Below are 16721 nucleotides of genomic sequence, written 5' to 3' on the forward strand. Positions count from 1 at the left end.
CTGGACATTTAATTAGGAAACTGCAGCTAAACGTGCAATGAAGTACGTACTTTTGGTTTGCAAACATTTTGCCATTGTCACGTAAATTCATGACATCAGGCTGAATATGTCATACCCAAATAACATGCTAAATCTTTTTGAGAGTTGTTATGACTAAACTACTCTTGGGGAAAGAATATCTTGCTAATAAACTTTTGTTACACTTTATAATAACTGTAAAAATGTATTAAAAAAACATTAAATAATGTGACAGATAAGTAGTATTATAATTTATATAATTAAACATATAAGAAGCTTTATAAATATGAATGAATATAGTTTCATGACATTTGTAACTGTGTAATTTCATTAATTTAAGATCTGTTATGCACAATAATATAATATAATATAAAAATGTGATATATATATATATATCACATTTTTATATTATATTATATTAATGAAATATATATATATATATTAGGGCTGTCAATCAATTAAAATTTTTAATCAAATTAATTACATGGTGTCCCAATGAATTAATCGTGATTAATCGCATTCTATATATAATGATGAAATAATTATACAAAGTTATCTTTAAATATTTTTATATATATATATATATATATATATATATATATATATATATATATATATATATATATATATATATTTATTATATATATATATATAATAAAATAAAAAATATTCAGATAATTAAAATGCATTACATTCTTGTAGCAGAAGAGTTAATCATTGATAAGACAATTCAAAAAGCAGCTTTAGAATACAATGTATTGTTTACTAACATATTATTGATCATAAGTCAATCATTGGCATACAGTTCACAGCAATCCTTTTCACAAGTGAATTTGTCAATTAGTTTGAGATTTATTATGAGGGTTTGTTTAAGGACGCGTCAATTTACACCTGCGTCAGATATGCTTGTGTAGCATCTCGGGTACGTTGCGTTATAAACATAAAATGTTTAGGTCACTGTGTCAAGTTAAATATAGTTTAATATTCAATATTTAAACACATCTTGCGATCCCTTAGTTCGCATTTGCGCTCCTTCAAGTGTTTTGAAAGCAAGAATGTAACGCTTGTGTTGTTCTGCCTACTGAAGGGTTTTCTTCACTATATAAACTGCACCTTGCTCATACAACTGAAGTTTCACTTGCTGCCCTCTGGAGTAAACAGGTGGTACTACAAGCTTGCATTTCTCAGGAATCTTCCTTATTACGGTCCGGGGGCATTGCGATTAATTACGTAATTTTTTTAACACATCATTTTTTGTCAAATTTAACATCATATATATTAATTATATTATATACATTTTGATGAAAGAGACCACAGAGAGATATGAGAGACATAAAAACTAGCACAGCTCGGTAGGAAATCGGTTGCCTTGGAAAAATACCAATTATACAGTAAAGCGTCATAATACAAAAATATTTGACCACAGAATGCAATCATTGACCAATACTGATAATCTTAAAAGTTTTGGACAAACATCTGGAGGCTGAAATCCACACGTAGTGGCAACCTGATGGCACGCACACAAATTAGCTAAAGGCCGCTAAATTCAGTTCTAATCAGAAATGGCCTCCAGCCAGCAATAAAGAAACACTGTCTGTCAAGTTATGGGCAATAAAAATCATGCTGTTATCAGACACTGTATAATCCTGCTTTTCTCATAGCTTGAACAGGGCATAAACACTGAGGTGTCAAACAGAGTTCTACATCAGCCTGTATCTGGGCTCTCATAAAGGCGTCCATGTTTCTGACATAACTCAAAGCTAACATAGATCTGAAGACTCCACAGGCCCAGATCAGCTGATCCTAATCTGGATTCCAAATACCTGGGCCGAGCGGCTGCAGCGACCACTCGCCGAAGAAGTCCTGGATCTGAGTAGTGCCTGGTTTTAATCTTCCCGAGCTGGTCTTCACATCTGCTTTCTTGTTGTCTGAACCAGGGGTCTTGGTGCAGTAATCCAGGAATCCGTGTGTGGTCATCACTTCAGTATAACCCCTTTCGCACCCACACACGCCACTCTGAAAGGGACAAGTATGAGAGCAAAGCTGCAAAACACTTTAAAAATGCTAACATTGACATTGCTTACTACTATGCTTAATTGCGAATACTATGCATTGTTCACCCAAAAATGAAAACTTATTTACTCACCCTCGTCGCTCAAAGCCACTACACACAAAATGACAGGCAGAAAGTTAGCCTCAGTCATCATTCACTTTTATTGCATCTTTTTTGCATACAATGAAAGTCATAAGGGCTTAAATGATGACATAATTTTCATTTTTTGGTGAACTATCCCTTTAATTATATTCTTAATCTATATGTTTTTATCAATATTGCTTTGCAAGGGAAAATGCAGTTGCATGGAGTGAAATGCATGTAATTGCATGCAATGTACTCCAAGTGGCAGTCAATGTACAGTTTTGTGAGTTTGCTCATTTGTCCCTTTTATTTTGACGGGTCTTATGGTGGTTTTAATGATAGTAGATACAGTAAACAGGATGGTATCTTAACACGGGAGGGCAGACACAGCTTACCTGCTTACAGTGGGAAAAGGGTTTGGTGCAGGGAGGGTGACAGTGGCGCACAGTGGTCGGCCTGTTCTGTGGAAAGCAGCCCCCTTCCAGCAGGAAACAACACATGTAATTATTGCCATTTCCCTATTGATAGCCAGATAAAAGTGCTGTCACACCTGATTAATGGCATAAAGGACCCATCACAGCTTCTGATCAATCAGTGAAGGTTGTAATTTTGGAATAGAAAATTACATGTCAATACATAAGAGACTAATAACCTGGGCTCAGGATTTTCTCAAACAGAAGAGATTCCACTCTGACAGCTTATATTTGCCAGAGACGATTCCGTACTCGGATAAGATCACCTTTCTCTGTTATTTAAAGTGCTTGGCACAACCACAAAGCCTTAATTCTCTCTCTCTAAATACATCTGAAAGCTTAAAAAGCGTTTGCCAGAATGAAACAATGTTTTATAACATTTTTATTGTTCACCTTTAAACTTGCACCAGTTTATTGATGACTTCCTTGGAAATGGAGGGAGAGACAATTTGGAAAATGTTGTATGTGCCATTAAACCATCCTAGACAAGTTCTAACTTGTTGTTATTTAGTGTGAAATATCTCCAGATGATTTTTCTCTGTCATTACTCTGTCAGCTTTCTCTGTTTGAATAAGAGCTGTCTTTTCAGCATTTCTGCACGTGTTCAGATGAGAAGAAACAGTTCACATTCAATACAAACTATTTGCTAATACAGCTATTTTTTCACTTAGAAGCTTGTGATATGCATTCTTTTTTTAAGCTAAATTATTAATAAAATCAGTAAATAAGGATCGATATTTTTATGTGAGGAGCATTCCTCTTGATATAACAGTAAATTTGAAATTTGAAAGTATTATTCATGTATACTAGAAAATCAATCCACTCAACCAACTTATGGTTCTGTGTTAAGGGTTACATTTCTTTTAGTGTAAATTCTTCATATGTGCTTTCAATATAACTGATGAATATAATTGCTCAGGAGATAATGTTAGGTTCTGTACAGAATTTTGCTCATGTGGCCTTCATAATGACAGGACATTTTTTTAATCTTTTTTTCAATAGCATTGATGTCAGTAGAGGATATTCATCATTCCCTCAAACTTCAGTGTAAGCTGTATGCTACCTGTCACATTGACCCCATCAGAACGCTGGCACCACACTGATCTTTCGTTGTCATTCCAGGCACTGGTCCTCCACTCGTAACTGTGACATTTCCCTCCTGCGGCATCATAGAGTCAGATAGAGACTCGTTAGGTGTGCACTGAGCGGTCAGGAGTGATAATAGCTGAACTTAGGCATTAGACTTTATACTGATGCATGCATATATAACACATACCTAGCTTTTCCAAGCACATATTGCACTCAGATACACTTTCACATGCTCACACAAACAGACTCAGGACAAAACTGCTACGTAGTCATAGTTGCGAGAATCAAAGGATATATTTTGAGAAAATACTCATAATTTACAGTGGGCCCAACAAGTATTTGGACACTCTAGCTAGACACATGTCATTGAATTATATACTGATGAGCCAAAACATTATGATCACCTGACAAATATGCTGTTGGTCCTCTGTGTGCCACGAAAACAGTGCCGACCCACCAAAGCATGAACTCTAAAAGACCCCTGAAGGTTTCCTGTTGTTTCTGGCACCAAGCCATTAGTAGAAGATCCTTCAAGTCCTGCAATTTGTGAAGTGGAGCCGCAGTGGATCAGACTTGTTGGTCCAGCACATTCTACTGATGCTCAATTGGATTGAGATCTGGGGAATTCCGAGATTAGGCGAACACCTTGATCTCTACATCATGTTCCTCAAACCATTCTTGAACAATGTGTGCAATGTGGCAGGGCGCATTATCCTGTTGAAAGAGGCCACTGCCATCAGGGAATATCATTGCCATGAAGGGGTGTACCTGTCTGCAACGATGTTTAGGTATGTGACACGTGTCAAATTGACGCCCACATGAATGGCCGGGCCCAGGTTTTCCCAGCAGAACATTGCCCAGTGCGTAACACTCCATCCACTGGCTTGCCATCTTCCCACAGTGCATCCTGGTGGCATCACTTCCCCAGGTAAACGGCACACACATACATGGCAGTCCACGTGATGTAAAACTGGACTCATCAGACCAGGCGACCTACTTCCACTGCTCAAGGTTCAGTTCAGACGCTCACATGCCCATTGTAGGTGCATTCGATGGTGGACAGGGGTCATCATTGGCACTCTGACCAGTCTGTGGCTATGCAGCCCCATACACATCAGGGTGGGATGCACTGTGTGTTGTGACACATTCCTCACGTAACCATCATTACAATTTTCTGTGACTTGAGCCACAGTAGACTTTCTGTTGGTTCGGACCAGATGGGATAATCTTCGTTGCCCTCCTGCATCAATGAGCCTTGAGCGCTTAGCACCAGTGGCGGCTGCTGGTCTTTCAAAGAGGGGAAGCTCATTTTCGGCCTACATTATAAACTTATTTACCCTATTTTTTGCACTAAATCAATCTTAGGTGTTGATCTGCCCTGCTGTTTAATTCTAATTTTTTCCTCGTAAGGAAGACTTTCAAATGGCTTCGCCAAAATCAGGTCGACAATATTAGCACCGTCTGCCATCGTGCGCAGTTTTACCCGTACGACGCTAGCCTAGCCTACTGTATGAATGAATGAATGAACGAACGAACGCTCTAAAACAACATATATTAAACTTGGTAAAACTGAAACAAGGAATGTGGTGTATAATTGTGTGAAATGTATTATGCAAATTGACTAGCAATTTCACCAAACAAATATAAAGAAATAGGTTGCAGCAGTTTGTCTTTCGACTACACTTAAGAAATCCACGATGGGACTGAGCGTGAAATAGCTTCAGTGACTTCTTATAGTACAGATTCGCTGTCAATCAAAAGGAGATGCAGTCTTTCGACAGATCCTCCAATCATCACGCGGAAGCCCGGAGTCTGGGCCAGCCCACTCCTCATTCACCCCCGTGGGCAGGACATAATCGCAGCATTTATCCAATGACCGTCTATTTTCGGAGCACTGAAAAAAACTGTTCATAGCAGCCCCATTGAAGTCAATGGACGCTCGGCTTCAACAGGGAAATGCACTGACGCTACGGGAATGTATGAGAAGTAAATCGAGTCAGCCGACCTGCTATATGTAATGTAGCTGATTCTGAACGAACTCGTCTTCGAGATGAACGTGTTCTAATGCATTTTTAGTCAATAAATTGTTTACACAATAGTACATATTTGACCATTATTTTTTTGACATTATAGGGGAAGCTGAGCTTCCCTTGCAGTCTTAAAGAAATCCCCACTGCTTAGCACCCAGTTGTCGGTTTGTCCCTTATCAGACCACTGTTGGTTGTACTCACCACGGCTGACCGGGAGCACCCTACAAGGCTTGCCGTTTCAGAGATGCTCTTACCCAGTCATCTGGCCATAACAATTTGGCCCTTTTCAAAGTCACTCAGGTCTTTACTCATTTACCCATTTCTCCTGCATGCACATTGACTATAAGAACATGTTTGTTTGCTTAATATCTAATCTACCCAGACCTTGACATGTGGCCTTGTTAGGAGATGATCAACTTTATTTGCTTTACCTGTGAGTGGTCATAATGTTTTAGCTCATGTATATAAAAATAATTGCCATTATTTCAAAGAAAGGTTGCACATACACATTTCAAATAAAGAATGTTGTTAGATTTGAAATGATAAAACAATAGATATATTGATTAAGACACAAGTTGGACACTTGGTTTGATATCTAACACAAATTCAGACACTTCAAACACTTCAAATATGGCTTAAGTGTCCAAAACTTTTTGAGGACATGCTAAATAAATCAATTCAGATATGCTGATTAATTCACTGCTTGCACCTTTGCATAGACGTGTCTCAAAAACCTGGTGAGGGCAGCTGTCTTGATTCTCTAGCACTTGTGTGACCACGGCCCGAGAACGTGCCTGACGCCCTACGGTCTCAAAACTACGCCCTTCCAAACATGTCAGCTGACAGGAACTCCACAGCGACCACTCTGTAAGGTGACAGTCTCCTGTAGACGGCAAATCACATCTTTGGTTCTTTGGTGACATGATAAATTAATGTATGTCAACTATACCACAGTAATATTACTGGCTCAGTTAGCATGTGCAACACAGGAATGTTATTTATGGTAAATGGGTTGCATACATACTGCTAGCATTAGCTTCTTGCTAAATTATTACCCCACAATGCTTTTTTTTTATCTTAATGTGCCGTAAGTGCTTTTACTTCTGCTAAACAAAATCTGCCAAATGCATGTCAACTGTTCCACGTGTGCAAAGCAGGATTGCTATCAACTGTATAAGTAAATGGGTTGCATACATACTGCTAACATTAGCCTCTTGCTAAATTATTACCCTACAATGCATTTGCTTTTACTGTTGCTAAATTAAATCTGCCACTAAATTTGACTGGCCATATCCTTGAAACCCCACAAAATGATTGACAGACAGAGAGCATTTTTGATTGACTAAGTGTTTCAAGATTGGCTAAAAAAGGGTGGGCAATTCCCCTGAAATCTGCCTAAGACACCTATTTCAGTGACATCTGTGTATAGTTTTCCTAAGTAAATTTCTGCACCTTAATTCAACATGCAGGTTCATATATTTAAACCTTGCTGAAGTAGCTTTTGTCCCACATTTGTCTGACAATTTTTAGCAACAGAAAGCTCTTGTGTACAGCAAGTGGTTGTGGGTAATATTAGCTCAAGAATTATGCACCAGAGCAATGGACCAGTCACCTTTGGCATACAATTTTAAATGCACTATAATCTGGAGCACACTAATCCTAGTTTTGTACACTATAAAGTATGGAGAGTATGCAAATTGGGATTATCCCAGACAGGCTTGTGACTAGTACATTCATCAAATATGTCCTTGTTTAGCTCACCCCAAAAGGTTCGTCCTCACTTATACTTTCAAGTTACACATCCAGCACTCCTGCCATGTGTTAATGAAGAGATTTCAGCGGGATCTTACAACAGTCTAGCAATCAGCATCAAAGCTACTTGTATAGCCTACCAAGATTTATCTTAACCAGCTGTTGTGGTATTGGATGCATTATTCAGCTCTTCAGATACATTTTGTGCTTCCTTTGCTGAGGGTCATACCTCATTGACCCTCCTAATCCCCCCGGTGCAGGGGCCGTTTCACAATGACAGTCCCCCCACCTGTGCACACTAGCGCTAGCTCTTCAGCCATGATGTCCTTTTGATTCTGCAGACCAGGTTGGCTATTAGAGACAATCTGTGCACCCAGGCATCTCAATATCCATCATTTTAACGAAGCCGGTCTATTTTCATCCCTCACTAGAGCTGCTAAAACATATAATACAATAACGCACACCATATGCCACCCTCTCCGAATCACTCTTTCCTTTGTACTCTCTCATTTTTGTCTCTATATCTCTCATCGTCTAACATCTTTCTTTTCCTCTCCTCAAGTTTCCACACAGCATGTTTTCTTCACTGAGGGCAAGAGGATAATTTTTTCAAGTTCGACGAGAGAGGCAAAAGAAGAGTTTACACAGGTCAACCATAGCCTCAGGGTGAAGTGTATGCACAGGTAAGAAAGAGAGGCATATCAGCATACTTTAATTTGTGTGTTTCACTAAACATGACAGGTATTAATTCCTGGGTCAGCTCCACCGTGATTGTGAGCACAGCATGAGAAGTAGAAGTTCATTATCCTGGATCAACATCCTTCAGTGTTTTTGGAACAATATTACTATCAACCAATCACAGCCATAACACTGCAATTGTGGTTTTGCAGAGTAGGAACATTTTGCTGGTCCTGGCACAACATTCCTGTCAAACAAACATGATCCTAACCCCTTCCCTAAATGGGCGGTCACAATAGGCTTTGAGCACAAATAATATTCTATTTGAAATTTTATAAAATATTGTCTACTGACTTTCCTGCAATGATAAAACACGTAGCTTTGAAATACAGTATGTATACTTTGAATTGAGCAAAGTGGTCAGTGTGTCACATTTTGTTCACACAAAACTTATATCGGTCACGTGTCCTCTCATCATACAGATTCACAGGTCAGTGTTCGCCAAACTTGAACTCTTGTACGCAGGGGAGTTCGAAATGTCTTTGCATTAGTTTGCGTTTCTGCTCTCGTGCATTCTGATGCATTTGAATCCAAACATGTTGTGAACAGTGTCAATTTAAAAGGACTTGAACTTTTTAAAATGTATATGGAAGCGCAGCGTAGTTCTAGCGGGAAGACTAGCAGCTGTACATCATCACATCATTAGCTGGGTAACTCCTAGCCAATCACATGTAAGCCATTGCTTTATAAGTCTGCTCACAATCATCACATTGCTGTTTCAGTGTGCTAACACGGCAACCTCCACCACCCCACCACCACCAGTTGAGCCCTGTCCCGCACGGGGGTAGGCTCCTCGCCCCTACCTCCTATCTCTGGCAGGACATGACGGTTCCGGGTACAACTCTCTCGGACCGCTGGACGGGCCCTACGCCAAAGAGAGAGACATTACTTTCTGTTTTACATTTATCAAATAAATGGCATCTTAAACTTCACTCAAGCCTGCGTGTCTTCCGATAGAACTTGTGTTTCTTTCCATTCGTTACAACTTGCTTATTTTTATTTATTTATTTGCAAGAACACATTTGGTCAGAATGGCCTCCTACCCAAACCTTAACCCTGACATCAAAGGGGGCAATGACTGGTTGATAGAAATGTTGTTCCAGAGCCAACAAGGACATTTATTCAGGAACAAGTTCAAGTTAAATCATGTTAAGTCAAATTTGAGGGTCAGTGCTTAAAACATAAAACACAAAAAGGTGAGATCATAAGAAACGTTGCTTCCATTTTGCAGCATTTTTTAGGTATGGATCTGTTCAGTTTTACCTGGACAGGGGACAAAACATGGCTGCTGCAGTTCCTGCTCACTTTCCTTTCTCAGACGGTCTCCACACTTCTCGTCCTCTACCATTTCAGTTTGGTGGGGGCTGTCCGGCCAGTCTGCCAAGTGCACCACACATGTCAGGTTCCTCACCCTCGTGCCCTCTCCACATTCTGCCCCCTGCACAAAACCACGCAGGGCACACTCATTAATCTTGAAGAGCTGTGAGCAGCACAGCAGAGGGGCTTATTACAGTGACATCTTCCACTGACTGAGTGACATTTGGCGAATGAAACATACTGCAAATAATTTTGACCTGGTGACACAGACTTTGTTTAAACCAAGGGAAACAGGGTTTGGCTGGTAGATGCCATAACTACACCATTATTGTGCCAAAAAGCATCTTTCTCCATTGAAGACCATTCAAAAATAGCTACGTATTCTGACGAAATAGAATAAAAAAAATAAAACACATTAATCGTGACTATTTCATTATATTGTAGAAAAAGTTTTTAGACAAAAGACATTTTCCCCGTCTACTGCCTTTGACGTCAAAACTCAGAATAGCCAATAGAGAATGGCTTGTTGACGGTGCACATTCTTTTGGTGCTGTCAGCCTTTTAGCATTGTAAGCATGCCAGGACATTATTTTCCGATCCAGAGTAATTAGTCACCTGAAAAATGTCCTCAGTACCTATGAGCAAAGATGGCAGTGTGCAGTTTTCAGACTTTTGGAGTGGTTTGCGCTAACCCAGCAACTATTGAGCAACTTTAACTATTGAGATGAATAGGAATGATAACGGATGTTTCTTGGTTTAATCTTTGTTTTCTTATTTTGTTAAATAAACTTTGTTTTTATAGATGTGACTTACAAAATCTTTCTTCACTTTTCCATTGCAGTGCATAGAATGTTTTACCTCAAGATACAGAATCATGTTTTTGTTATGCTTCATTAAAGGGTAACTAAACACCTGCTCAGAGTCTGACTCCACCCACTAGAAATATTTGAAAATGCTGGAAAAGTGGGCAGACCCCGGCGGGGATAGAGGGAACGAACCGAGTGCGGGGCTGAGCACCTGAGACTCGTAGTGACGGATTAATTGACAGCTGCTGTCAGACTCTATGTTATTATTATTCCTCACACGGTCGCAAGACGACATGTACATGAATCTGGCGTGGTGAGCTGGAACCTGCTTACGTCAGCTGTCACCGCTTACGTCACGAAGTACCGCAACAGCCAATAGGAAAATTTAACTGCAGTAGCCACCGTTCAACCTGAAGAGGGCAGCACTCAGACGTTTTTACACCATATATTGTAGAATTAAAACACTTTATACACAAATGTCAAAAAAATTACTTGAATCAATGACCAGTACTAATAAAGCCCCATTCTTACAGATCATTAACTAAAAAAAGTTGGTTTAGGGTTTAGTTACCCTTTAAACCTCTTTTGCATTTCCATTTAAACATAATCTACACTGCAAATGAATTAATGCAAATCACTGTTCAGATATGTGGTTTAGCTGGAGTCTAAAAAATGTACATTAAATACTAATAAAATATAATTAAACTAAAAAAGCTACACTAAGTAGTGAGAGATGTTTCCGAATTTTGATAACAATTATGAATACGAAAGTGTCTATCACACTAAGCACCAAAGACTGAAGCAAATAAATGAAAATGAAAAGTATTTAACAATCCTTTTGTTCATATTGTGAGGAGGACAGCATTTGATCTGGGCAAGCATGACTCTAGAGACATGCCCTGAGACATACAATTAAAATCCCTTTCAGATAAAAATGTGTGAGAGAAGAGAAAAGAAGAAGAGAGGAGATGAAAATCTGAACTCTGCTACTGTTCTCGTCTAATAATAAGAGCATGAATCCCAGAATGATTTTAATCAGCAGTTACCTCACATCTCAATGACACAAAGTCCCCTACTCTCTCACAAACTCTGCATGTGTGCTTGAAATTTCCACAAAATTAAATTAAAGAATCACAATGTTTTGCCAGTACCTGATAGCCATGCGGAGCTGCTTGTCTTAACACTACTTGGTCATATAAAGCATGTATTGATTGTCCTAAGGTTTGATGACATATGCAGTAAGTGCAGAATCCATGCAGTTCCAATTTTTATTGCACAGAATCTACCTCTACTCCGCAGGGAGACCAGTTGCTCAGAAGCCATGTGTAGCAGGGGCTGATGGGACAGGGTTTGGTCTGGGAGAGCTGGGAGGCGCACGGGCGGCCCTCCTCATGAGCTTGCTGTTGCACACTGCGAGAGCGGCTCATCACACCTGTGGCAAAGATGCACATTTAGAGACATCTGTGAATTCACAAGTTGTATAGTTTAAAAATGTATTAATTGTACAATGCATGAATAGATAAGAAAAACTCATTTTTATATGAATCAAGAAAACATTTTAATCTGAAAAACAAATTTTTGTTCCATGCTGGCACAGACTGGTTTACGTTTACATTTATGCATTTGGCAGACGCTTTTATCCAAAGTGACTTACAGTGCACTTATTACAGGGACAATCCCCCCGGAACAACCTGGAGTTAAGTGCCTTGCTCAAGGACACAATGGTGGTGGCTGTGGGGTTCGAACCAGCGACCTTCTGATTAATAGTTATGTGCTTTAGCCCACTACGCCACCACCACAACAACCAGTTTAAACTGGTTAGAGTTGGTCTGGTGTTGGTTTAGTTGATTGACCAACACGCCAAGATGTTCACCATCAAAACTTAGATGGTTGAGCATTGTATTTAGTATTTAAGCTGAAGCTTGATGACCAAGTCTTGTTGGCCTGCTTGTTACTGAAGAAGCCTGGTGGGGACACCAGCACAACATCGAGAAAAAAATAAAATAAAAATAAAAACACGCTGGTCATTCATTCAAACACAAATATATCCTGTTATTTCTTGCACAAAACACAAAATAGATGTTTTGAAGAATGTTCATATTGCTCTTTTACATACAATGAAAGCATTTGTGCTTCCGCATATTCAAACTCACCACAATTGCAATCAGTTACAAGCACATGAGGAGCAATGCCGCTTTGCATCATTGTCATGACATCTAGTGTGACACCTTTGGATGTGACACATCTGAATGCACATGAAGGTGGTTTGAGTGCTACAGCAGACAGGAAGATTTTCAATGAATAACAACTTACATTTCTGCATGTTGCTCTCACAAGCTTATCGTATGGTTTTAGAGAAGTTTGCATTAAGTGCACAAGTTGCATGTACTACTATTTTGGTACATATCAGCCAAACATTTGGAGCTTGACAGACCGTGGCCACTATATTGCATGCTTTTTTTTATGGAAAAGTTCAGTTTTGACATTCTGCAAAACACTTATCATATCATACAGTTTTGGAGCAAAATGAGGGCGAGTAAACGATGACAGCATTTTTATTTTTGGATGAGCTACTCTTTTAAGCAGGGATATAAAGAGGGGTCGTCCTGTTCTTCAACATATTAGTGTTGTATAGAACATGATGCCCCTAATGATGGAGTGGTGGTGGTGTAGTGGGCTAAATCACATAACTGTTAGTCAGAAGGTTGCTGGTTCGATCCCCACGGCCACCACCATTGTGTCCTTGAGCAAGACACTTAACTCCAGATTGCTCCAGGGGGATTGTCCCTGTAATAAGTGCACTGTAAGTCGCTTTGGATAAAAGCATCAGCCAAATGCAGAAATTAAATGTAAATGTAATGAACAAGGCAACTGACAGCTTTGAAGCTCAGACCAAGGGGCCCTCTATGCAAACAGCACATCCTCTGTCCCCATCTTTAAATGAAAATAAAGTTAAGAAGAAAATAAAAAGCCATTATGAGATTTTAACAGGCTAGTGTACATGAGATGCTTGAAGAGTGCTTGAGTGGACCTCCATCAGGGGGCTAAAAGAAAGGCTTTTGGGCCCATCAATCCATTCACCCAATTTCTCAAGAAAACGTGAAAATACAGACCCTCCATCAGCATACATCTAAACTCACTGTGCATCTGAACTCAATAGCACTCCAGTGAGTTGACTTCCAGTCAACCATTAAACATTTAGCATGAAAAAAAAAAAGAAATCAGTCACAACATAACATAACTGCTCATCAAACTCATGTTTTGTGCCGCCTTCAAGCGCTCCCTCTACAGCTGGCTGCTTCAAGCACATCATTCATTAAACCAGAAGCACTGCGGCCAGATGAGAAAGCCCTTAAAATGACTGTGATTTGACAGTGGAAATATCTCTACTTGATCCTGCGAGAGATGCAAGAGAGAAAGAGATGAAGATAGAGGGTGGGGAGGGATAGAGAGAAATGAGGGTTGGAATGAAGAAAGAAAAGAGAGAAAATCAGAGAGATAGAGGAGATAGAACAGAGATAGAGAGATGTGGAGCAAGGCAAGCTGGGAGATTTAGTTGTGTGGGTCTCTGGAGTTCTACTGACAGATGCATTAAAACTCTGTATACATACAACAATTGTTGAATGTGTCTAATTAAGAGACTTATAAGCTGAACTCCTCAGGAGCTGGGTCATTTGAACCACGGGGACTCTGCCTGCTCTTAAGACTAGTAATTAGCCTATTTTATATTGCATGAAGCAATAACACTGCTTCACCAGAGTGACAGCAAACAGAGCAACAAACTCTGAATTAACAATGGCAATTTGGAGAACACTAATGGATAAAATAAATATTTCTTTTTGATTGATAAATCATTCAGCGTGTTCAGGAAAGCAAAGAGTCGATAAGCCTGATTCACTAACCAGTAAGCCAATCCCAAAATATGATTCATGAAATAACATCAATAATTAAAGGGGATTCTGACATTGCATGTTAATGAATGCAAAGTAAATGCACACAAGCTGATAGCGTCAGCCTAGGGCAAGCAGTGTTTATCTTCCTGGAACCCAAGTGCACAGGTTTGTGTGTTAAGTAGCATGAAAATGAAAAGGTATCAACTGCACAAGAACATTAAATATTATTTATAGTTATTTTGAATCTTAATTTGGATGCATGCTTCCAATTTTCCTTCTAAATGCTGCTTATAAATAAATAAAATTTACTGCAATTATGTAGTTCACTGCACACCAAGAACTTATACCCAATCTACACTGCAGGCGAATGATGTTGCTTCGTATATTATACACAAAGAATAAATGTATGTGAGAATTCAGGTCAGTGTTTTAAGTAATATGCAGGGCTGTCATCTGTAAACAATTGTACAGCCTACTTTATTGGGCTTTGGAAAGAGGGGGTCCACCCTTACAATTTTGGCCCGGGTCATACTGCTGTGCAAAGGTAAAATGCAGTAACTACACTTTTTATTAAAACTGAGGTACTACAGGAATCTGGTCTCTTTATCCTGTGACAGATGGATTTGGCTCAACTATTCCCAGATTCAGAGCAATTCAGAAAAAATGTAGTGTGAAAATATGATTATCCTCATTTGCTGGGCAATCAGTTTCAGTGTTTGTCTAGTTAAAGCATTTTGTCTTTTTAGGACAGCATATGCCTTTTAGTGTGTGACAAACAGTGTTGGGTGTATCTGATTACAAAGTAATTAGTTACTGTGAGCTAATTACTTTTTAGTCAGTTATTGACTTTTAATTGAAGTAATTACTTTTAAGTACATTACTTAAGCTAAAGTAATATATATATATATATAATATATTTAAAATATGATTTTTTTATGTACGTATGTTTGCGTTTCTGTATAAGCTTATGGGTGTGCGACAATGAATGTGGATTTAACATTTTCACATTTTAAATAAGTTGGAATCCAAAAACTTTTCTAGGTAAAGTGATTTAGAAAGTAACTTAAATGTAAAACAAAGAGTAATGTGATTACTTTTCAGATGATGTAATCAGTAAATCAATCTGATTACATTTTAGATAAATAATTATTAGTTTGTGATGCATTACTTATTTTGAGGATAACTTACACAAAACTGGTGACAAAAACAGTTGGCACTAAAACAAGTGCCAAAAAGAACCATGGTAATATCCATTTTTTTTACATTTAATATCGTACCGCAGTAGTGCGATAGCATTTTGTGTGTTATTCTTAAGCCACCTTTTCACCACTGGGGCTGAACAGTTACCATTGCTGAATCATGCTGTTCTATACTGATCCGGGCTCATCGGCATGGCTACAGGTGATGCTGTGAATTCAGGAATAGAATGATTAAACTGGGCAAGTGACCACATGACTAAATCCGTTCCACCAATGATTTTTGTGCTGTACCGAACCGAGCTCAAGTGGAAAGGCTACTGGAACTGTTACTCACCTTGCTCAGAACTGTTCAGCCAATGGTGGAAGAGCAGCCTTGAAGTACATGAATCGTTAAGTATTATGGTATATATTAACGCACCATGTTACCACCACGGTACTATACCCCCATGTATGCGATGGATATGTAGAGTCATGCCTGGGGCCCACCCTTTCAATTTTGTCCACCCAGGTCATTCTATTTTGACTTACCTTTACTGCCACAGGTGTGTGAACACTCCGTCCATTGCGTCCAATCAGAGAGGATGCAGTTAAAGGGACAGTCCACCACACAGTTCATTGCCAATTTCCACAGCTGAGGCAGGCCCAGCTATAACAGTGGGACAACCATTAACACTACACCCCACCACCACACAAAATAACTGTCTGATGAACCAGTCATGAGCCAATGAGGGGCTATTACTGTAAGAGCTTCAATGAGAGAATCATTTTGTGGATATGGAGTAATACTGTAGGGAGTTAATGGACAGTCATGGCTGATTTGCAGTGCATGCAGTTGAAGGACGTAATACAATCTCACAGTGCTTAATTCCTCCTAAGAGAACACTTATACAGAGAGGGGTTGCAGGAAATGAATGTTAGGCCGAGGTTTAGGAAAGGTTACCTCCTCGCACACGACCAAATCCACCACTTTGCCATCGCTACGGATGCAATCTAGGAGACGTGTCCTCGTGCCCTGGCCACAGATGGCATGTTCGCTTAGCTGACAGGTGCTCCAGCCTGACCCACAAACAAATGATATAACGATACACACACACATACAGGGAACTTCAGACAAAAGTGTCAGTCAAATATATTACATTTCTGTACCCTTTCTGTGACACTGAATTTAAATTCTATCTATCCTTTATAGTATGAAAATAATAATTCAAATATGGTAATCATAGATTTTGAAGTATGTATCCATATGTGACCTGCTCCATCATTTTTAAG

The 16721-nt window shown here is 39.2% G+C and overlaps 1 protein-coding gene across 2 annotated transcripts in view; it reads right to left on the reverse strand.

Annotated features, from left to right (window-relative positions):
• Nucleotides 1-16721, reverse strand: part of thsd7ba (thrombospondin, type I, domain containing 7Ba) — a 281967-nt gene that overhangs the window by 5455 nt on the left and 259791 nt on the right. For both annotated transcript variants that reach the window (XM_052142989.1, XM_052142987.1), the window contains 8 exons: nt 16393-16508; nt 15981-16098; nt 11647-11792; nt 9501-9675; nt 6457-6630; nt 3692-3787; nt 2551-2633; nt 1842-2034 (listed from right to left, as the gene is read on the reverse strand). In XM_052142989.1, the coding sequence (XP_051998949.1) occupies nt 1842-2034; nt 2551-2633; nt 3692-3787; nt 6457-6630; nt 9501-9675; nt 11647-11792; nt 15981-16098; nt 16393-16508 (1101 nt within the window). The remainder of the gene's footprint in view (nt 1-1841; nt 2035-2550; nt 2634-3691; nt 3788-6456; nt 6631-9500; nt 9676-11646; nt 11793-15980; nt 16099-16392; nt 16509-16721) is intronic.

This window comes from Xyrauchen texanus, chromosome 14 (genome assembly GCF_025860055.1).
Source record: "Xyrauchen texanus isolate HMW12.3.18 chromosome 14, RBS_HiC_50CHRs, whole genome shotgun sequence".
NCBI classification, from domain to species: Eukaryota; Metazoa; Chordata; class Actinopteri; order Cypriniformes; family Catostomidae; genus Xyrauchen; species Xyrauchen texanus.